Consider the following 14,812-nt stretch of genomic DNA (forward strand, 5'->3'; position numbering starts at 1 on the left):
GAAATTAAAAGAAGAGGAAACAAGGGAAGGAGACAAGAGAGGGAAGGAGGAGGAGTAATTGATCTGGTTGTCCTCATTTTTCCTCCTCGGTCTATTTTTAGATTCTATTTTTAGCTTCTCTCTTTTTTTTACATTACCATTCTTAGATAACACTGCTGATGTCATCACAAAGCCCTATCCTCTACAGGTGCATGATGGGACAGAGTTGTGGTGGTTTCAGCTGATTGATATTTTGTAGCAGAGTAAAGTAGGTCACATTAGTCAGAGGCGTTGAATCAGGACAGACCTGGTGGCTGCGCTCTGACGCACTTTTTCACCGTTTTATCCTCCACAGGCTGAAGTCAGACGCAGCAGATGAGACTGAGCGCAGACCTGTTTCAACACCTGCAGCCAGAGGAGTCTCAACACCTGCTCCGTCTGAGTGTCTCTGCTGACTTCTCCCTTTGTTGCTCCTGCTTTTCCAGTCTCCTCCTCCCTGCCATTACAGCCCATTAACACTCATTCACACTGTACACTAATGACGGTATGTGTGTATGTGTGTGTGTGCGTTTTTGTATTTTAATGTGTATCAGCCCAGAAAATACACCTTTTAATTAGTTGTGAAAAAACGTAGGTTAAACACAACAACACCATCTTCATCACCATCGTCACCACCTTCTCACATGCCTGTTGTCCTTATCATCACTTTCTTCATCATCACAGTTAGCATCATCATCTTCATAACAAACACCATTACTATGACTGCTCCTCTTATGAATATTATCACCATATAAGTCTATAACTGAAGATTATTCCCATTGATATAATATCAGCCGTCCGATGTTATCGGCCCAATATTAGCATATTATGTAATATCTGTAAGAATCGTTATTGGTTTTTTCTCCAATAATGAAAACCCGATAACGCAATGCCTGGGTTTATCCAAATGTTGCGCCGCGCTCTAAAAATAGCTTTGGGGATAAACGGCTGTACATTACAGTGAAAGTCACTAGATGGCAGGATTGCAGCTCATTTAATTAATCTCATACTCATACAGTGGTTTGTACAGATAATATATAAATATTACCAGGCCTATATTGGTTGATATCGGAATCGGAAATTAAGGGTTTGGCCAATATCGGCAAAAAGTTGATATTGGACATCCCTAATCATCATCATCATCTCCACCAAAATCAGTTCCCATTTTTTTGTAAATGTAAAAAAAATTTTTGTAATGTAAAACAAATGCGCAGATGTTGAATCCACCCCCTTCCTGTATTGTGTTCTACTGTTTCCTGTGTGACACACAGAGACACTCTGATGTAATCTGTAATCTGCAAGATTACAGATAATCTGAGTGTGACATCAGAATGATGGGCTACAGGAAACGCCATATCCAGGCAGACAGGAAGCAGAAACATTGCAGTTTTGGACATCGCATACGTCAGAGCCTGAAGATAGTCGTCGAGAGCTGTACAATTGTAGAGAGACCCTAACCCTGACCCTCATCACTCCTAAATCATCATCCATTTGTGTAAGTGATAATCAGTGTTACAGACAGACAACAGAGCTGTAAACATGACAGTAACAACACATTTGTCACCACAGCAGCCGGTGGTGGCTTCATGTTTCAGAAAACAGTGTCGACCAACTACTCCAGGCTTTGAATGTTTTTAAGTTCAGTACATGTGACCCCTACTCATTCATCTGGAGTCCAAACCCTGGCACATCAGTTTGTGTTTTTTTTAATAGTGTAACCTGGAAAAGTGGTGTTGAGTGGTTGGGGACATTTTAGAAGATATAGTGTAAAAATCTTAGGAAAATATGAGCTGTGATATACAGTAGAACAAAAACATTGTTTCCTACTAAGTTTTGGAAGATGGAAGTGAACCTGTGTTTGGGACATCAGATCATAACACGATTGTAAGCAACTGAACTCTAAAATAGCATGAAAGACCTCTTTCATGTCCGTGTCCATGCTGTCTTTGAGTGGACAACTCAATCGTATCAAACTCAGCTTTTTGTAAATCATTTTCTGTGACGAGCTGACAAATTATGAGTGAAAATGGATCACTGGAACTGTGTTGGCTGCTGTGGACTATAATGGTTCTACAGATAAGTGGACTGTGGTGTAGAACCGTCCATGGCCCATCACGGCAACATGTACTGGACTGCATCAAATGTGTTTTGAAAAGTGCATGCATGAGTCTGAATCTGTGAATCCCTCACAAGGTCAAGTGCTGACTTTCGAGCACTTTTCTTGTTTACATCCGTAAATAAAGTGAAACGTCCACGGTTTGTTGACCCTTTGTAAAAAATAATACATTTATTAATAAATAAATAAATGTCCTTACCATACACGCCCTGCCCGTGCATGCCCCGCAGGAAGCCGATGAGGAGGCACAGGAAACCTAACACTGAGCCCATCTTCACATCCTCCTAAGGCCGAAGCTTAACCGCCTCTACCGCTGCTGCTGCTGCTGCTGATGATGATGCTGATGATGCCCCTCCACCTATGACCGCTTCTCACCCACTGACAGTCCTGACACGCAGCCCTGCGCCGCCCCCAGCCCCCGCAAACCCTGCTCAGAACTAACGAGAAGGTCCGGTTCGGTCCTTCGTCATCTGAGAGCGGCGGGAGCAGCACAGGATCCACCGCCTCAGCTTCGTCTCCTTGATGATGACATTGTAAAAAAAACAGATAAAAAGAAAAAAAACGCCGGTGCGTCACTTTCCTTCCTCCACTGGGAGTACGCTCACGAGTTCCATCCGCCCTCCACCGAGATCCAGTTCAACTGTTTGGTACCGCAGTCACATTCGTCCACCCGGGGGTAAACGACACCTCCTCCGCGTCTCTGCTGAGCATCAGCGGCTCTTCGCGGCCCATCAGTCCGGGGGAGGAGAAAAGGGAGGCGGCAAAGCACCGCTCTGAGCTCCGGCCAAGACCGAGAAAAAGACCGGACCGATCCAATTCAACTGCAAACCACAGCGCGGAGGACGTTCAGACATCCGCTTTGAGAATTTCAAAATAAAACCCACCATAGAAAAAGTAACCACACTTAAGGTTTTAAATATATATATAAAATACATAACAAACCCTGTATTGTCTCGCGTTTAGTCCTCGTCCAATTAGCTACTGACATTGACGTTTGTACACACAATAGACATGTTAACAACTGATAAAAAAGGCAAAAATATTAAAACGTCCTACCGTCACCTTCGTTTCTAGGCTTTTAGTCTAGCGGGTGTCCCGTTGTACTTCCGGCAGTGTGACTCACCGCAGCTGATGTGGTTTGAAGAGGAATCGGCTGTTAAAACATCACGAACACAAATAAATACATTTGATGGTCGGCAAAAAGGTGTTTATGTTTTTCTTGTTTTTTATTTTTTTATTTTTTTATTTTTCTTTACGTCGAATTAATAGTGCAGGAGTTGAAGGAGTAGTTGTTGAAGTAGAAGAAACAAAAGGTGGTGAAAAAGCTGCTCCACGTTCACCATCTGTTGATGATTAATCAGTGTGAGTCTTTCAAGGCCCACAGCGTAAGGTAAAATGGTTGGGTTTTATTTATTTTGAATAAAAGAACCAAAATAATTGGATTAATATGTGTTAACACTCACACAAGGAACCCAAGGGTGATACTTGAGGATTTTAAATGACCATCAGTGGTAGGTTTTCTCTACGAAGGCCGCCATGTTGGATTGCCATTTTTCACAAAAGCCCAAACTGGATAAACCAACATAATTTGTGCTTCATTGTTTAATAGTGATATGTAACCATACAATATGGAATAACAAGGGTTAACGTGACTCACGAGACATCCTTTTCAATATTGCTCAACTTTTTTATTCACTTTTTTCAGAAACACAACATTGAACACCAACATTTGAACAACAGCAGAACTGAATTCTGAGTGAAATACTGAAGTTTTGGTTTGAAAGCACAAACATGATAATGACATCACCAGAAAACGGACACGGTACCTAATCATGACACTGAAGTGCGGCACAAAACATTTTTATCCCGTGTCGGGCAAGGAGTGCGGCCTGACCAGGGCCCAGTTGCAGCTGGTTGAGATCCACAGTGCTTTCTGCAGGAAGAAAGCTGCTGTTGGTGCTCATCACAACTGCAGCCTGTGGGGGCAGCATTGTGTCACGCAGCTGCAACACTACATCTTCATCCGCCCAGTTTAAGGCTGCCACAAAACGGGTGTTCTGGTCCCAGACACGCATGTATGCAAGGGAGGAGCTGGAGTTGAAAAGGAGGACAAAGTCTCCAATCAACAGAGAGCGCTGTTTACCCCGCAAATCACTCAGGCTGCGGAAGAAACTGCGAGTGGAAAGCTCCGCCTTCTCCTCCTGAACAGAGTCAAAGCATCAATTAACATTCATCAGCTGTACTGTCATATCTTTATGATGTGTGTTTGTGTGATGTGTTGCTGAAAAAAAAAACTAGGAAAAGATAATTGATACTAGGTTTTAAAGTAAGTTGTTGTTAGCAGAAAAAATGTCCTGTCACTTTACAGTGACAAGAAAAACCAGGTCATTTGATTGTATGTTTCCTGAAAGGTGATTGGAGGTTTATTCAGAATGTAGGTTGAAAGTAGAAAGTTAAACAAGACAAGAAAATGGTCAAAATTGGTAAAAAAAAAAAAAACCTCACAAATGAGAAACAGAAACCAGTAACATAATGCAGATGTTATCAACTGTCACCATGTTAGAGAGAATTTATTTTGTTTCTAAAGACAACCATGTTTTCAGTCAGCATTGTTAAACATCACTGGGATAAATTTAATCAAAAAACTTATATCAACACAAATACTAATAAATGTTGTAATTTACCTGCAGAGTTTGATTTTGATCTTTGTCCGAGTCCCACAGCATACTGGGAAAGTTGGTATCCTTCAGTAAAGGCATTAAAAAGTTAAGTATTAGGAAGATATTATGATAGTGGGTATGATGTTGCTAGCTAGCCTTTGGTAATAAGGTCATTTTAGCTCATGTTCAGTAACATGAGCTCATTCTTCTGGTAGTACGAGCTATTCATTTGTTCTTGGCTGCTACATTAGCTAACACGTTGTCATTATAACCCAAGGTAAGTAACTAGCCAACATTTGGTAAATTAAACTAATTTTAGCTATGATTAGCTGTTCAAGTAAATGTCTGAAAGCTCATTTAAGCTAATGTTTGGTGTTTGTGTTCAGGTAGTTAATAGATTAGCTGTTGTTTTAAGTATATTTTAGCTAGCATAAGCTCAGCGTTTGGCTACCCAAAGCCTTAATTGCCAAACAATGGGCAAATTAGGTAAAATTAAAAAAAACATTTGAAAAACAATCACTAATTTTTAGTGACTTCAACTACTCTCAGCTAAGACTCATTACACCAGACTCCACCTTACCGTGTCCATCAGGCCGATTTCGTCTCCATAGTTAAAGAAAGGCGTCCCTGGCAGCGTTAGCAGCAGTAGATGGTGCAGTTTCACCAGAGCCGGCCCCACCAGGGATGCCAGGTGACCCTGACTTCGCCCACTCAAGCTCCAGCACAGCCTGCTCTGATTGTGGTCAGAATACAATTGCTGGATGGACTGAGCGCGTGCCGTGGCGTCTGGGGAAAGGAGGACCTTGGAGATCAGAAGGTCAACACCAGTGGAGGAGAGGAGTGAGGTCACATCCTCAGGTGAGGAGCGTTCACTGACGCCGATCAGGACTCTGGAGACACAAACATCCATTCATTTTTTGTTTAGGAGACGTTGTTTTGTCAGTAGGACACAGTTCCAAACCTTTTATTGGGATGCTCCTGTGTCTCGTTCTGGACGATGGCACGGATGTCACTCCACAGAGATGGAACCACAGTGGACACGCGCTCCACCCCATCCAGCTGGACACCATCCACGCCTTCATTCAGCCAGAACACCAGAGCTGGCTGGTGCAGACAGAGCAGTAAGACCAACAACAATATTTTTACACTGGTTTTAAAACAGGGCTGTAAAAATGACAACAAACGGATCCAGATTAAAATTGGTTCTCAAACTAAAGCTGTTTTCCCTACCGAGTTTTTCCACTTTTCCATTTTACATGCATCTAATCATATATTATTAACAGAAATCTACTTTGTTTCTGGTTTCTTTGTTGCTTATTTTTGGCAACTCCAAGGTGGAACAGACCCGGAATAGTTACAGGTTCTGTGTTCAGCTGTTGTCCCTGTTGTTGTTGTGTGTTCTATTTCTATAAATGCTCCTTCTATTAATCTTGTTTTTTTTTAAACCTCTATCTGCAGACACACTTGTAGACTTAATTTATAGCTGCTTTCTTTGTCTCGCCAGTTGACTGTCCCAGTGTGTTGTAGAGCGTCTACATCAGTCTGTGATACCAGTATGTGTAGATTGTATGTCGACTCCCACCTTCAGTCTCTCAGCCACACTGGTCACACTGATGTTGGAGAACCAAGGTCCAGTTGATCCCAGATAGTTGGGAGTCAAGTCCAGAACCACTGAAATACCTGTCAGGAACATGTTATCCACGTTTAACTTGCTATGACTTCACATTTTTATATTTTGATGTTTCAATCAACTTGACGTCAGGACGAACCCCTCACCTAATTTGTGCGCAGCCTGCAGGAAACTCCTGAATTGCTGCAGGGTTCCCACATCCGGAGACACTTCCTCAAAGATCAGGCTCGTTGGATCGTTGGGCAGAGCCACGTGGAGTGGGCCAATCACCAGGCCTCGGACCTTCAGTTGGGAGAGGTAGTCCAACTTCTGCTCCACACCTAAGAATCAAACACAGACCAGACATGAGTGAACTGGATTGGTCTCTGAAAACCTACAGAACCTATATGGTTGTTACATTTTTCTTTCTGTATTTGCTAATCACCTAGTGATACATGTAAAGTCCAATAGATATCCAGAGAAATTCTTCAGTTTCTTATGGTCCAGTGCCAGTTGTTATAAACAACCCAAACTTTTCTGACTCAGGAGAAAACCTGCTTGGCTTCACACTTTCACTTCTGCCAAATGTTAGCAGACCTATGATAAGCACTGTGACCCACACACTACATTAGTCATATGTTGTGTGTTGTCATCACACTATGTGGGCATCACATTTCTCACCCTTTAGGTTCTGCTCATTGGAAAAGGCCTGAATGTTTCCTATCTGGTAGAGCGGACCGTCATTCCACCAGTTGGTGGCGGGCAGTTCCCGACAGCGTGGTGCCTGCAGGATGATGAGAACGGACCCTGCCAGCATCCCAAACCAGCCGAGCCAGAAGAGGATGAGCAGCGTCCAACGGATCCTCACCCAGCTGAAGAGTGGGAGGAAAAAAACAACAACGCCGTCACAAGTTTTCACCGTTACTACTGTTAGTTATATTACACACTCTCTTCAGCTGCTAGTGGCAGCGACTGAAGTGGCCATTGTGTTCACAATACTTTTGAATATCTGTAGTATAATAGTTTTGCCAAGTGTCCAATAAATGTTGGGTAGACAACAAAACTGATAGCTTTTGCTATAGACTATAGACTATATTTTGGCAACTACCTCAAAATACTAAGTCATTTTTATAATTCTCTTATATGTCCCTGTGTCCCATTATCTATATCACATGTGTCAAACTCAAGGCCCGGAGCCCAAATGTGGCCTGTCAAGTGATTTTGTATGGCCCACATTTAATAAGGCCGATGAGTTTCCTAACTTCATAAATTAAGTTTTTTATCACACACAATAAACAATATTGCCTAATAATAATAATAATTGTTATTATTATTAAAATAACAACAACAACAATGATGTGGCCCCCAGTGATAACCAGTTTGACATCCCTGATCTATGACATTTTGTTGTCTTTTAGGTAGTGCCTGGCTTCATCTACTGAGATCAACGCTCGTGCCCTCACATCCTTACATGTCTATGCACTAGTGTCCTAACGTCTAGTGTCCAGTCTCCTCACCGTGGTGTCCCAGCCACCCTCAGTAGCTCATCTTTGTTCAATCCAGTGAATGCGGCCTCCCTTTCCTCCTCTTCCTCCTCATCCTCGGGCATCTTCAGCTTTACGGCGCCGTTCTTCTCCCCCGACGTGTCTCCATTGTCCAAGGGACGTTCTTCCTCAGGACCCCCTGTTCCATCCCCTGTTCCATCCCCTGCTCCATCCCCTGCTCCATCCCCTGCTCCATCCCCTGCTCCATCCCCTGCTCCATCCCCTGCTCCATCCCCTGCTCCATCCCCTGCTCCATCCCCTGCTCCATCCCCTGCTCCATCCCCTGCTCCATCCCCTGCTCCATCCCCTGCTCCATCCCCTGCTCCTCCTGCTCCGGTCATAGGTATCTTTTCCTCCTCCTCAAGATTCAGGTTCTCCTCTGTGGTATCAGCCGCATCCTGTGGAGGAGCAGGCTCCTTCAGTGCCGAATCCCCGCTGCTGAGCGCGTCCACGTTGGTCTCCTCCGTGCTCATGTCCACGGGTGATTTTATTCCCAGGAGAATTATCTTTAGTAAAGCAACCTGGAGTAGAATGACCTGCTGTGAGATGATCCGCGACTGTTCTAAATCTCAGTCAGAGTGAAGGTGGATTTCTGCAGCGCTGCTGAAATGAGGCGGTGGTCACTGCAGCGATGCAGATGCGCTGCGTTCACGAATGTCGGAAATATCACCATCTCTAGTGTTTTCTCTCAAAAACAATCTTTGCTGTTATGTAAGTTATATCAAATATATCATATTATTTTCTTGTGAATTTATTCTTGGTATTATTGTATTGTATTTATTTGTTTTTTACTTTTCTTCTCCAAAAACCTAACAGGTCACAATGACAGGCAATACACGGCCTCTTTGGAGAAGGCATCCCCTAATCGCTGTAGGCAAACGACCACAATGTGATGCAAGGTGCAAGGTTGTGTAAGGTGGGAATATATATTTTAAACATGTGGTTTATGTGCAGGATTTGAGGGTAGTTGCAGTGTTGTTTTTGTAGTGTCACATTGCTACACATACACGGCTGTAGTACTACAGTACTATAGTACCCAGAGCAGGACAGTGTCCAACTGATAGACGAAGAAAGGTAATCTACATGCTGTCTTTACAAACACCAAATTGTTGTATATACTCTACCTCTAAACATTTATGAAAAAGTTGATACACCTCTGTAAAATCTTGATATTGTGGCCTGTATAAAATAAAAGAAAATCCACATATTTCACCATCTCATGCAAAGAAAAAAAAAATGATATCAGGGCAAAATTGTCTCTAAGAAGGAGGTGTAAACTTACATAACAAATACTCATTACTAAGGTTGAATTCTTAAGATGCCATGACCATTGCCTTTAATGTACTGTCCTTTTATCCCCTTGTATCTTTTTTGTCCCCCTTAATTTAGTTGTTTTCACTGTTGTTTCCTTGATCTTAATTTTCTGTTTAATGTTAATTCAACTTTTAAAATATATTATTACAAAGGCTAGGATATATTGCTTTTTCTTCTGCTGTGCAATTGTCTCTTAGAATGTCTAGTAATTTAGCATTTTTATACTTAAATATTTCTATGATATTTTGCACTATTACTGTATTATTTCTTTTACTTATAAGAGCTTGTTTTTATTGTAGTATTTTCACCCCTGTCCTTTTGTTGCTGCTACACAACAATTTCCCCAATAATAATCAATCTATTCTCATCTAAAGAACTCTAGTTTCAGATGAATATAAACGTTCGAAGTTTTTTAAACCTAGTTTTATAATTGAACAGGTAATAATGATAGTTGTGTAATAATAATATGGTTGCACTCATTGTTATTCGTCGTTATTGTTAATATTTTAATTTAACTGCAGAATTGTGTTGCTTGTAACGCATTCCATTGCTGCCGCCTGGCGGTCAGGAAGGTCACATACACCTTTTTTGAACAGATCCCACCCAATCCTTCACTGAAGAACTAAAATAAAGTTGTTCATTATGACGTTGTGAGCTTAATGCTATTGTTATGAATGCATTTAATATAAATTGTACGCAACGACCGTAAAACTATAGATAAAAAAAGGATTTTATTTTATTCGTTAAAGGTCTGGCCAAATTTATCAGCGCTGACAGTAGCACCAGATATCGTTCGCTTTGGTCTGAAATGAACTCAAGAAGAAAGCTCTATAAAGTAAGATACATCCAATAAATAAAACAAGGGAGTTTTTTCTGAACCAGGGCCTAATATTTTCAATTGTATATAAAACTGTCGTTAAAAAGTTTCCTGACAAAAACGATCTTAAGGTCGTCTTGGAGTTATCGTACAAGTACGTGATTCTGAGTTTGGCACGTTTTGTCACTCATTGACGAGTTAACTTTCAAAGTATTCATGTAATTCCAAAGCAGGATTTGTGTAAAGATATTATTTTAATAGTTATTAAAAGTTATCTGACGGCAATTTGAACCAACATCGAGTTTTAAGCTCCACCTTAAAATTCAGGTCCCTTCTTCTTACTAGCACCAGAGACTGAACCAGGAGTCTGAAGCGTTGTAGCCTTAGCTACGGTCACAAAATAGCGCAGAAGGAGGCATAGAAAACCTCCAAAGTCCCACAATGAACTTCCAGGAGGCTTCCACAGAAGTGAGGCAGCTACTGAACAAAGTGAACCCAGCTGAGCTGCCGAAGCTATTGGACTGGATCAGAAACTCGGGTAAGCACGAGTCTGGAAACAACATGTAGCAGCCCGCGCCGTCATCTCAATGACGTCACAGACCAAAACGAAAACTCCTCCCATTGTTGCGACTGTACGGTGTCACATGATTTATTTAATATTTTACAATTGTAAAATCCATAATATGTCACGTGCTAGATTTTTTAAAATTAGATGCAGCAAAGTAAAGGATTAAAAATAGTTCACATTAATACGATACTTATTATTATCTAATAAATTAAAAGATTTTGTTTTGTTGTATTTAATTTTATTTTGCGTTTATCATCTTTTTAGAAATATAAACTGTACGTCAACGTAATATAAAATGTATCACGGGCTGAGTATTTCTAGAGAGTTTATACTGAGAATTTGTCTCAGCCAATTATGAACCCGAGAAAGAGACAAAATTTGACAGATAGCAAATTTGAAACTTTACAGAGAAATATTCACTTTCAGAAAGAGGTACAGGGCACTCAGAAGAATGAAAAAATCAAATGTGTGTATGTGTTTTGTCCTGTAGATGAACTGGACGAGTTGCTGCTTGACAACAGGAAGGTGATGCTGCGCAGTATCGCAGAGGACCTGAGGACATGTCTTCCTCTGGATGCTATTTTTCCTACAGAAGTTGCAGCTCACCAAAAGGTGTCACACTAACACTGCGACGTTAGCATTTCTTGTAAAAACAAAAACAAACTTGGTTGTTTTATAAAAAGTACCTTTGTTTTTCTATTTGATCCAGATGCAGATGTGTGCTCAACCAACGGTTCATGTGGATGCTTTTCTGTACGATGACCAACATGTGGACGCTCTGTGCGAAGAGGGAGCCATGAGTCGCAACTATTGCCTTAACTGTGGTTCTCACAAGACCACCCCCCTGGGTGAGGTCATGAATTCATCTATGCTGCTTATAGACCTTCCTCCTTGTAATCAGGATCCTTTCTTTCAACAAAAATAAATGACCCTGTGACCCAGCACTCCAGCAAATTCATCGACTGTCATCTACAAAGTTGACCATGACAGAAACTGTTCCACTAACACCTGACATCCACCTTCATTAGCCGTAGATTTAGCAGTACTAAAAGTTTGAGAGGCGACTGCACAATCCTATGAGAGCGGCCTCTGTTGGAGGCAGCCATGATAGGTTTAAATGTAAATTTCACTTCAGGAAGATGCTGGTTTCCTAAGTTGAATCCATATCCTGCAACCATCACAAAAAACAGAAATCACGGCAGATGCGGTTATTTAAACGCCATCTTACCTTATCTTTTGTTGCATTACTTCCACTACTGGCTGTGTTGGGTTATGCTTCAACATCGTGGTTACAATCTACAATCAAGTCCATGTCCTTCTTGTCTGCAGATTTCATCTCTCACTCATTTTCTATACCGGAGCTTCAGTTCCTGTTCCAGAATGTTTTACCAGACCTGAGTGGACGCACATTGCTGGATGTTGGCTCTAGGCTGGGGGCTGTACTTTACGGGGTCAGACGTTGTCACGCAAACACATTTAAATCCTGTACATTGTTAACTTTATAGTTTTGTAGCTGATACTCATGACTGTGTGGTGTTCAGGGTTACGTGTACAGCTCAGCGTCCCAGCTGCTCGGTGTCGAGCTGAGTGAAGACTTTGTCAGACTCCAGAAAAAAATAGTGGAAAAATACAGACTTAACGACAGAGTCCAGGTAACCGGTGGGTTAATGATGGTGTTGACACACAGCAGTCACAGTGGTGAATTATTCTCACAAGTCCATTTTGTTCTGTACATTTTTCAGGTTCTCCAGGCTGACATCTGCACTCAGGATGTTCTGCTGCAGAGTGTCGACATCCTAATTATGAACAATGTCTTTGAGTTCTTCATGGAACCCATTAAGCAAGTCAGGTAACCTACCATTATTGATGTAGTGGAGATGATTGACGCTGCAAATAACAGGCCCATAGAGAACATCAGTGATTTAATATAAGAAAATATTTAGCATATGTCTGACTATGGGCCTTGACATTCCACTGTCTGCTGACTCCTTGCTGAGAACTACTGACATAAACACATTGCACAAGACAACATTTGAACAGCAGGTTGTTTGTTTCCTTCTATGTTTTTAAATTGCTCGTTTTCTCTGTGGACTTTGGTGTAGATGTTTGCTGTATTTGCAATATTTGGAAGCCATGTTTAATGGTGAGCTACAGGAAAGTATGAAATATACATTCATCAATTTTTTACATTTACATTTTTGTGAAACAGAGCGTGGGAGTTCATCATTCAGAACTTCAGAAAGTCTGGTTCCCTGTTAGTGACTGTTCCCAGTCTTCAAGAGAGCCTAGATGCACTGCAGGTCTGTATCTTTTTTTTGTTTATTTTTGTTATTTAAATGAACATGTACTAATGTCAGCAAACTGTGTTCAACAGGAGGCACTGCCCACTGGCTGGGTGGAGGAACTGCCTGTGGATTATGATGTGTATGTGGACAAAGATGCAGACCCTGATGCCCTCAGACTGATCCACTTGTATAGAGTCTTATAAGATATTATATAACATGTCAGCAGAAGAGGCTGAAGGTTGAAGGTCACAGTGCAGCAAAAATGCAGCTGGTATTTCACCATACATTGTGACTGGAGAGACCAACAGGTCAAGGCTCCCTGAAGGACAAGTCCACCTGCACAGAGACATTGGACGGACAGTTTTACTTCACAGATGAATTATTTTTGTGGTATTTGAAGGCCATCATAGCCTCATGCTGCCATGGTTGAAAATTGAACAGTGATCAGAGGGCACATTTTTTACAGATCAGTTTGGTCTCAGAAAGAATAAACAGCTCAGAATCAAATGAAAGAAAACCAGCATGTTTGTTTTGATAGTGATGTCTGCAATTTTTAATGATCAAAAGGTAAACAGCTACAGTTTACAGTTGACAAATTATTCATTCGTTTTGTGAAGTAACTAGGCAGTTTACTACCACATTTTTTTTAATGATTGGTCTCTAAAAAACGTGGTTAATACTAAACATCTTGGTCAAGATTTGTATTCATTTTGTCTTGACATTTGGGTCGGTCATTACCGACGACGATCTAAGGAAATTATTGTTTTATTTTGACCTTAACCCACCGCAAATTAGCGGTTCTGTATTAGTGTTGCGTGTGTGTGCGCGCGCGCGCGGACGTGTGTTAGGTAATCCAGATTAGCCAATGGTTAGAGGGGGCGAGAGTGACGACACATCCAGCGAAAAACTGACTTTGTAGAAAAGAAGCTCCGCCTATTTACTCGCCCGGCATGGTGTGTTCAGGCACTCACAACAGTATGTCACACGTGTGTATAACAGAGTTTTGTTACAAAAACAAAAACTTTGTGTATATTTTTATATGATAATATAAATTTGAATTGTTTTGAAAAACAAAAACCATTAACCTCTGGTTATGTAAACCAGAGCTTGACTTTTTGTTTTAACTGAGCGTAGATAATATCTGGTATGGCAGTTTACTTAATGTAGGATAAATTCAAATTAAACAGTACTGTAAAAGCGCTTGGGAAGTAGGACAGGCACGTAAAGTACGGACTAAAAGACATCAAAGGAGGAAAAAAGGCTGCCTTTAATCCATGGCAACAGCATGTTTACTTTAATGACATCACTGTTCAAAGCAACCGGAGTAACGCATCGCATTTCGAAACAGTAAATATACTGTTTCGAACAGTTACAGCGGTTAAAGTCAAGTAAATTATAGAATAATAATACATTTGTGCAACAGTTGTTAACGCCTACATTCGAAATACTTTCTCATATTTACACCGGGAAAAGACGTTTCTCGACTCTTCGCCCACTTTCCAAGGTAACGTCTTTTGTCAAAATTAATGTACTATTAATGTCATCTCATGTCGTTGTATAACAAGGGGCTTCGTTGATTTTGAGGGGGTCAATGTGCTTTCATTTCCATGAAAATTAATATGAATATCTTTGGTTTGTGGCCAAAGAGAAAATACAGATGATTAACATGTATAATATGCGTTATTCACTGTTAAAAACTCGGCCTTCTAAATTTTTCGTTATTCACTGTTAAAAACTCGGCCTTATAATTTATAATGCTAATAATTATATTATGCTAATTAAAAACCCAACGTTTGTACGTTTTTATTAATTCTCCACTCCCCCGGCTGAGGTCTCATCCTCCGTAATTCAGGAATAGTTGATTTACACATTTTTTGACAA

At 41.0% G+C, this 14,812-nt stretch overlaps 3 protein-coding genes across 3 annotated transcripts in view; 1 reads left to right on the top strand and 2 right to left on the bottom strand.

Moving 5' to 3' along the window:
- Nucleotides 1-3,331, bottom strand: part of mdga2a (MAM domain containing glycosylphosphatidylinositol anchor 2a) — a 15,409-nt gene extending 12,078 nt beyond the window's left edge. Inside the window, exon 1 of the mRNA XM_008314632.3 lies at nucleotides 2,334-3,331. Within this exon, the coding sequence (XP_008312854.1) occupies nucleotides 2,334-2,406 (73 nt within the window). The 5' untranslated portion in view covers nucleotides 2,407-3,331. The remainder of the gene's footprint in view (nucleotides 1-2,333) is intronic.
- A 629-nt stretch (nucleotides 3,332-3,960) lies between these two features.
- On the bottom strand, nucleotides 3,961-8,451 carry LOC103382212 (4F2 cell-surface antigen heavy chain-like). The gene is made up of 9 exons (XM_025060361.1): nucleotides 8,267-8,451; nucleotides 7,921-8,122; nucleotides 7,085-7,275; nucleotides 6,571-6,744; nucleotides 6,377-6,474; nucleotides 5,756-5,898; nucleotides 5,375-5,684; nucleotides 4,819-4,878; nucleotides 3,961-4,335 (listed from the first exon to the last, which is right to left on the bottom strand). Exons 1-9 carry the CDS (start codon nucleotides 8,418-8,420, stop codon nucleotides 3,961-3,963), a joined length of 1,707 nt encoding a protein of 568 aa, XP_024916129.1. The 5' UTR covers nucleotides 8,421-8,451.
- A 1,911-nt stretch (nucleotides 8,452-10,362) lies between these two features.
- LOC103381983 (release factor glutamine methyltransferase) lies at nucleotides 10,363-14,434 on the top strand. The gene is made up of 8 exons (XM_008314620.3): nucleotides 10,363-10,616; nucleotides 11,137-11,258; nucleotides 11,356-11,494; nucleotides 11,976-12,097; nucleotides 12,188-12,298; nucleotides 12,389-12,495; nucleotides 12,856-12,946; nucleotides 13,021-14,434. Exons 1-8 carry the CDS (start codon nucleotides 10,520-10,522, stop codon nucleotides 13,132-13,134), a joined length of 903 nt encoding a protein of 300 aa, XP_008312842.1. The 5' UTR covers nucleotides 10,363-10,519; the 3' UTR covers nucleotides 13,135-14,434.
- The last annotated feature ends 378 nt before the right edge of the window (nucleotides 14,435-14,812 follow it).

The sequence above is a fragment of the Cynoglossus semilaevis genome, chromosome 1 (genome assembly GCF_000523025.1).
Source record: "Cynoglossus semilaevis isolate Cse_v1.0 chromosome 1, Cse_v1.0, whole genome shotgun sequence".
NCBI classification, from domain to species: Eukaryota; Metazoa; Chordata; class Actinopteri; order Pleuronectiformes; family Cynoglossidae; genus Cynoglossus; species Cynoglossus semilaevis.

Excerpts from the sequence above, each read along its gene's own strand:
- LOC103382212 (XM_025060361.1), bottom strand. The coding sequence starts at position 8,420 with ATGAGCACGGAGGAGACCAACGTGGACGCGCTCAGCAGCGGGGATTCG. Across the intron at positions 7,276-7,920 it reads AGGGTGGCTGGGACACCACG|CTGGGTGAGGATCCGTTGGA; the intron begins GTGAGGAGACTG and ends CCCACTCTTCAG. Across the intron at positions 4,336-4,818 it reads ATCAAAATCAAACTCTGCAG|GAGGAGAAGGCGGAGCTTTC; the intron begins GTAAATTACAAC and ends GACTCTGTTCAG.
- LOC103381983 (XM_008314620.3), top strand. The coding sequence starts at position 10,520 with ATGAACTTCCAGGAGGCTTCCACAGAAGTGAGGCAGCTACTGAACAAA. Across the intron at positions 10,617-11,136 it reads GGACTGGATCAGAAACTCGG|ATGAACTGGACGAGTTGCTG; the intron begins GTAAGCACGAGT and ends TTTGTCCTGTAG. Across the intron at positions 12,496-12,855 it reads GAACCCATTAAGCAAGTCAG|AGCGTGGGAGTTCATCATTC; the intron begins GTAACCTACCAT and ends TTTGTGAAACAG.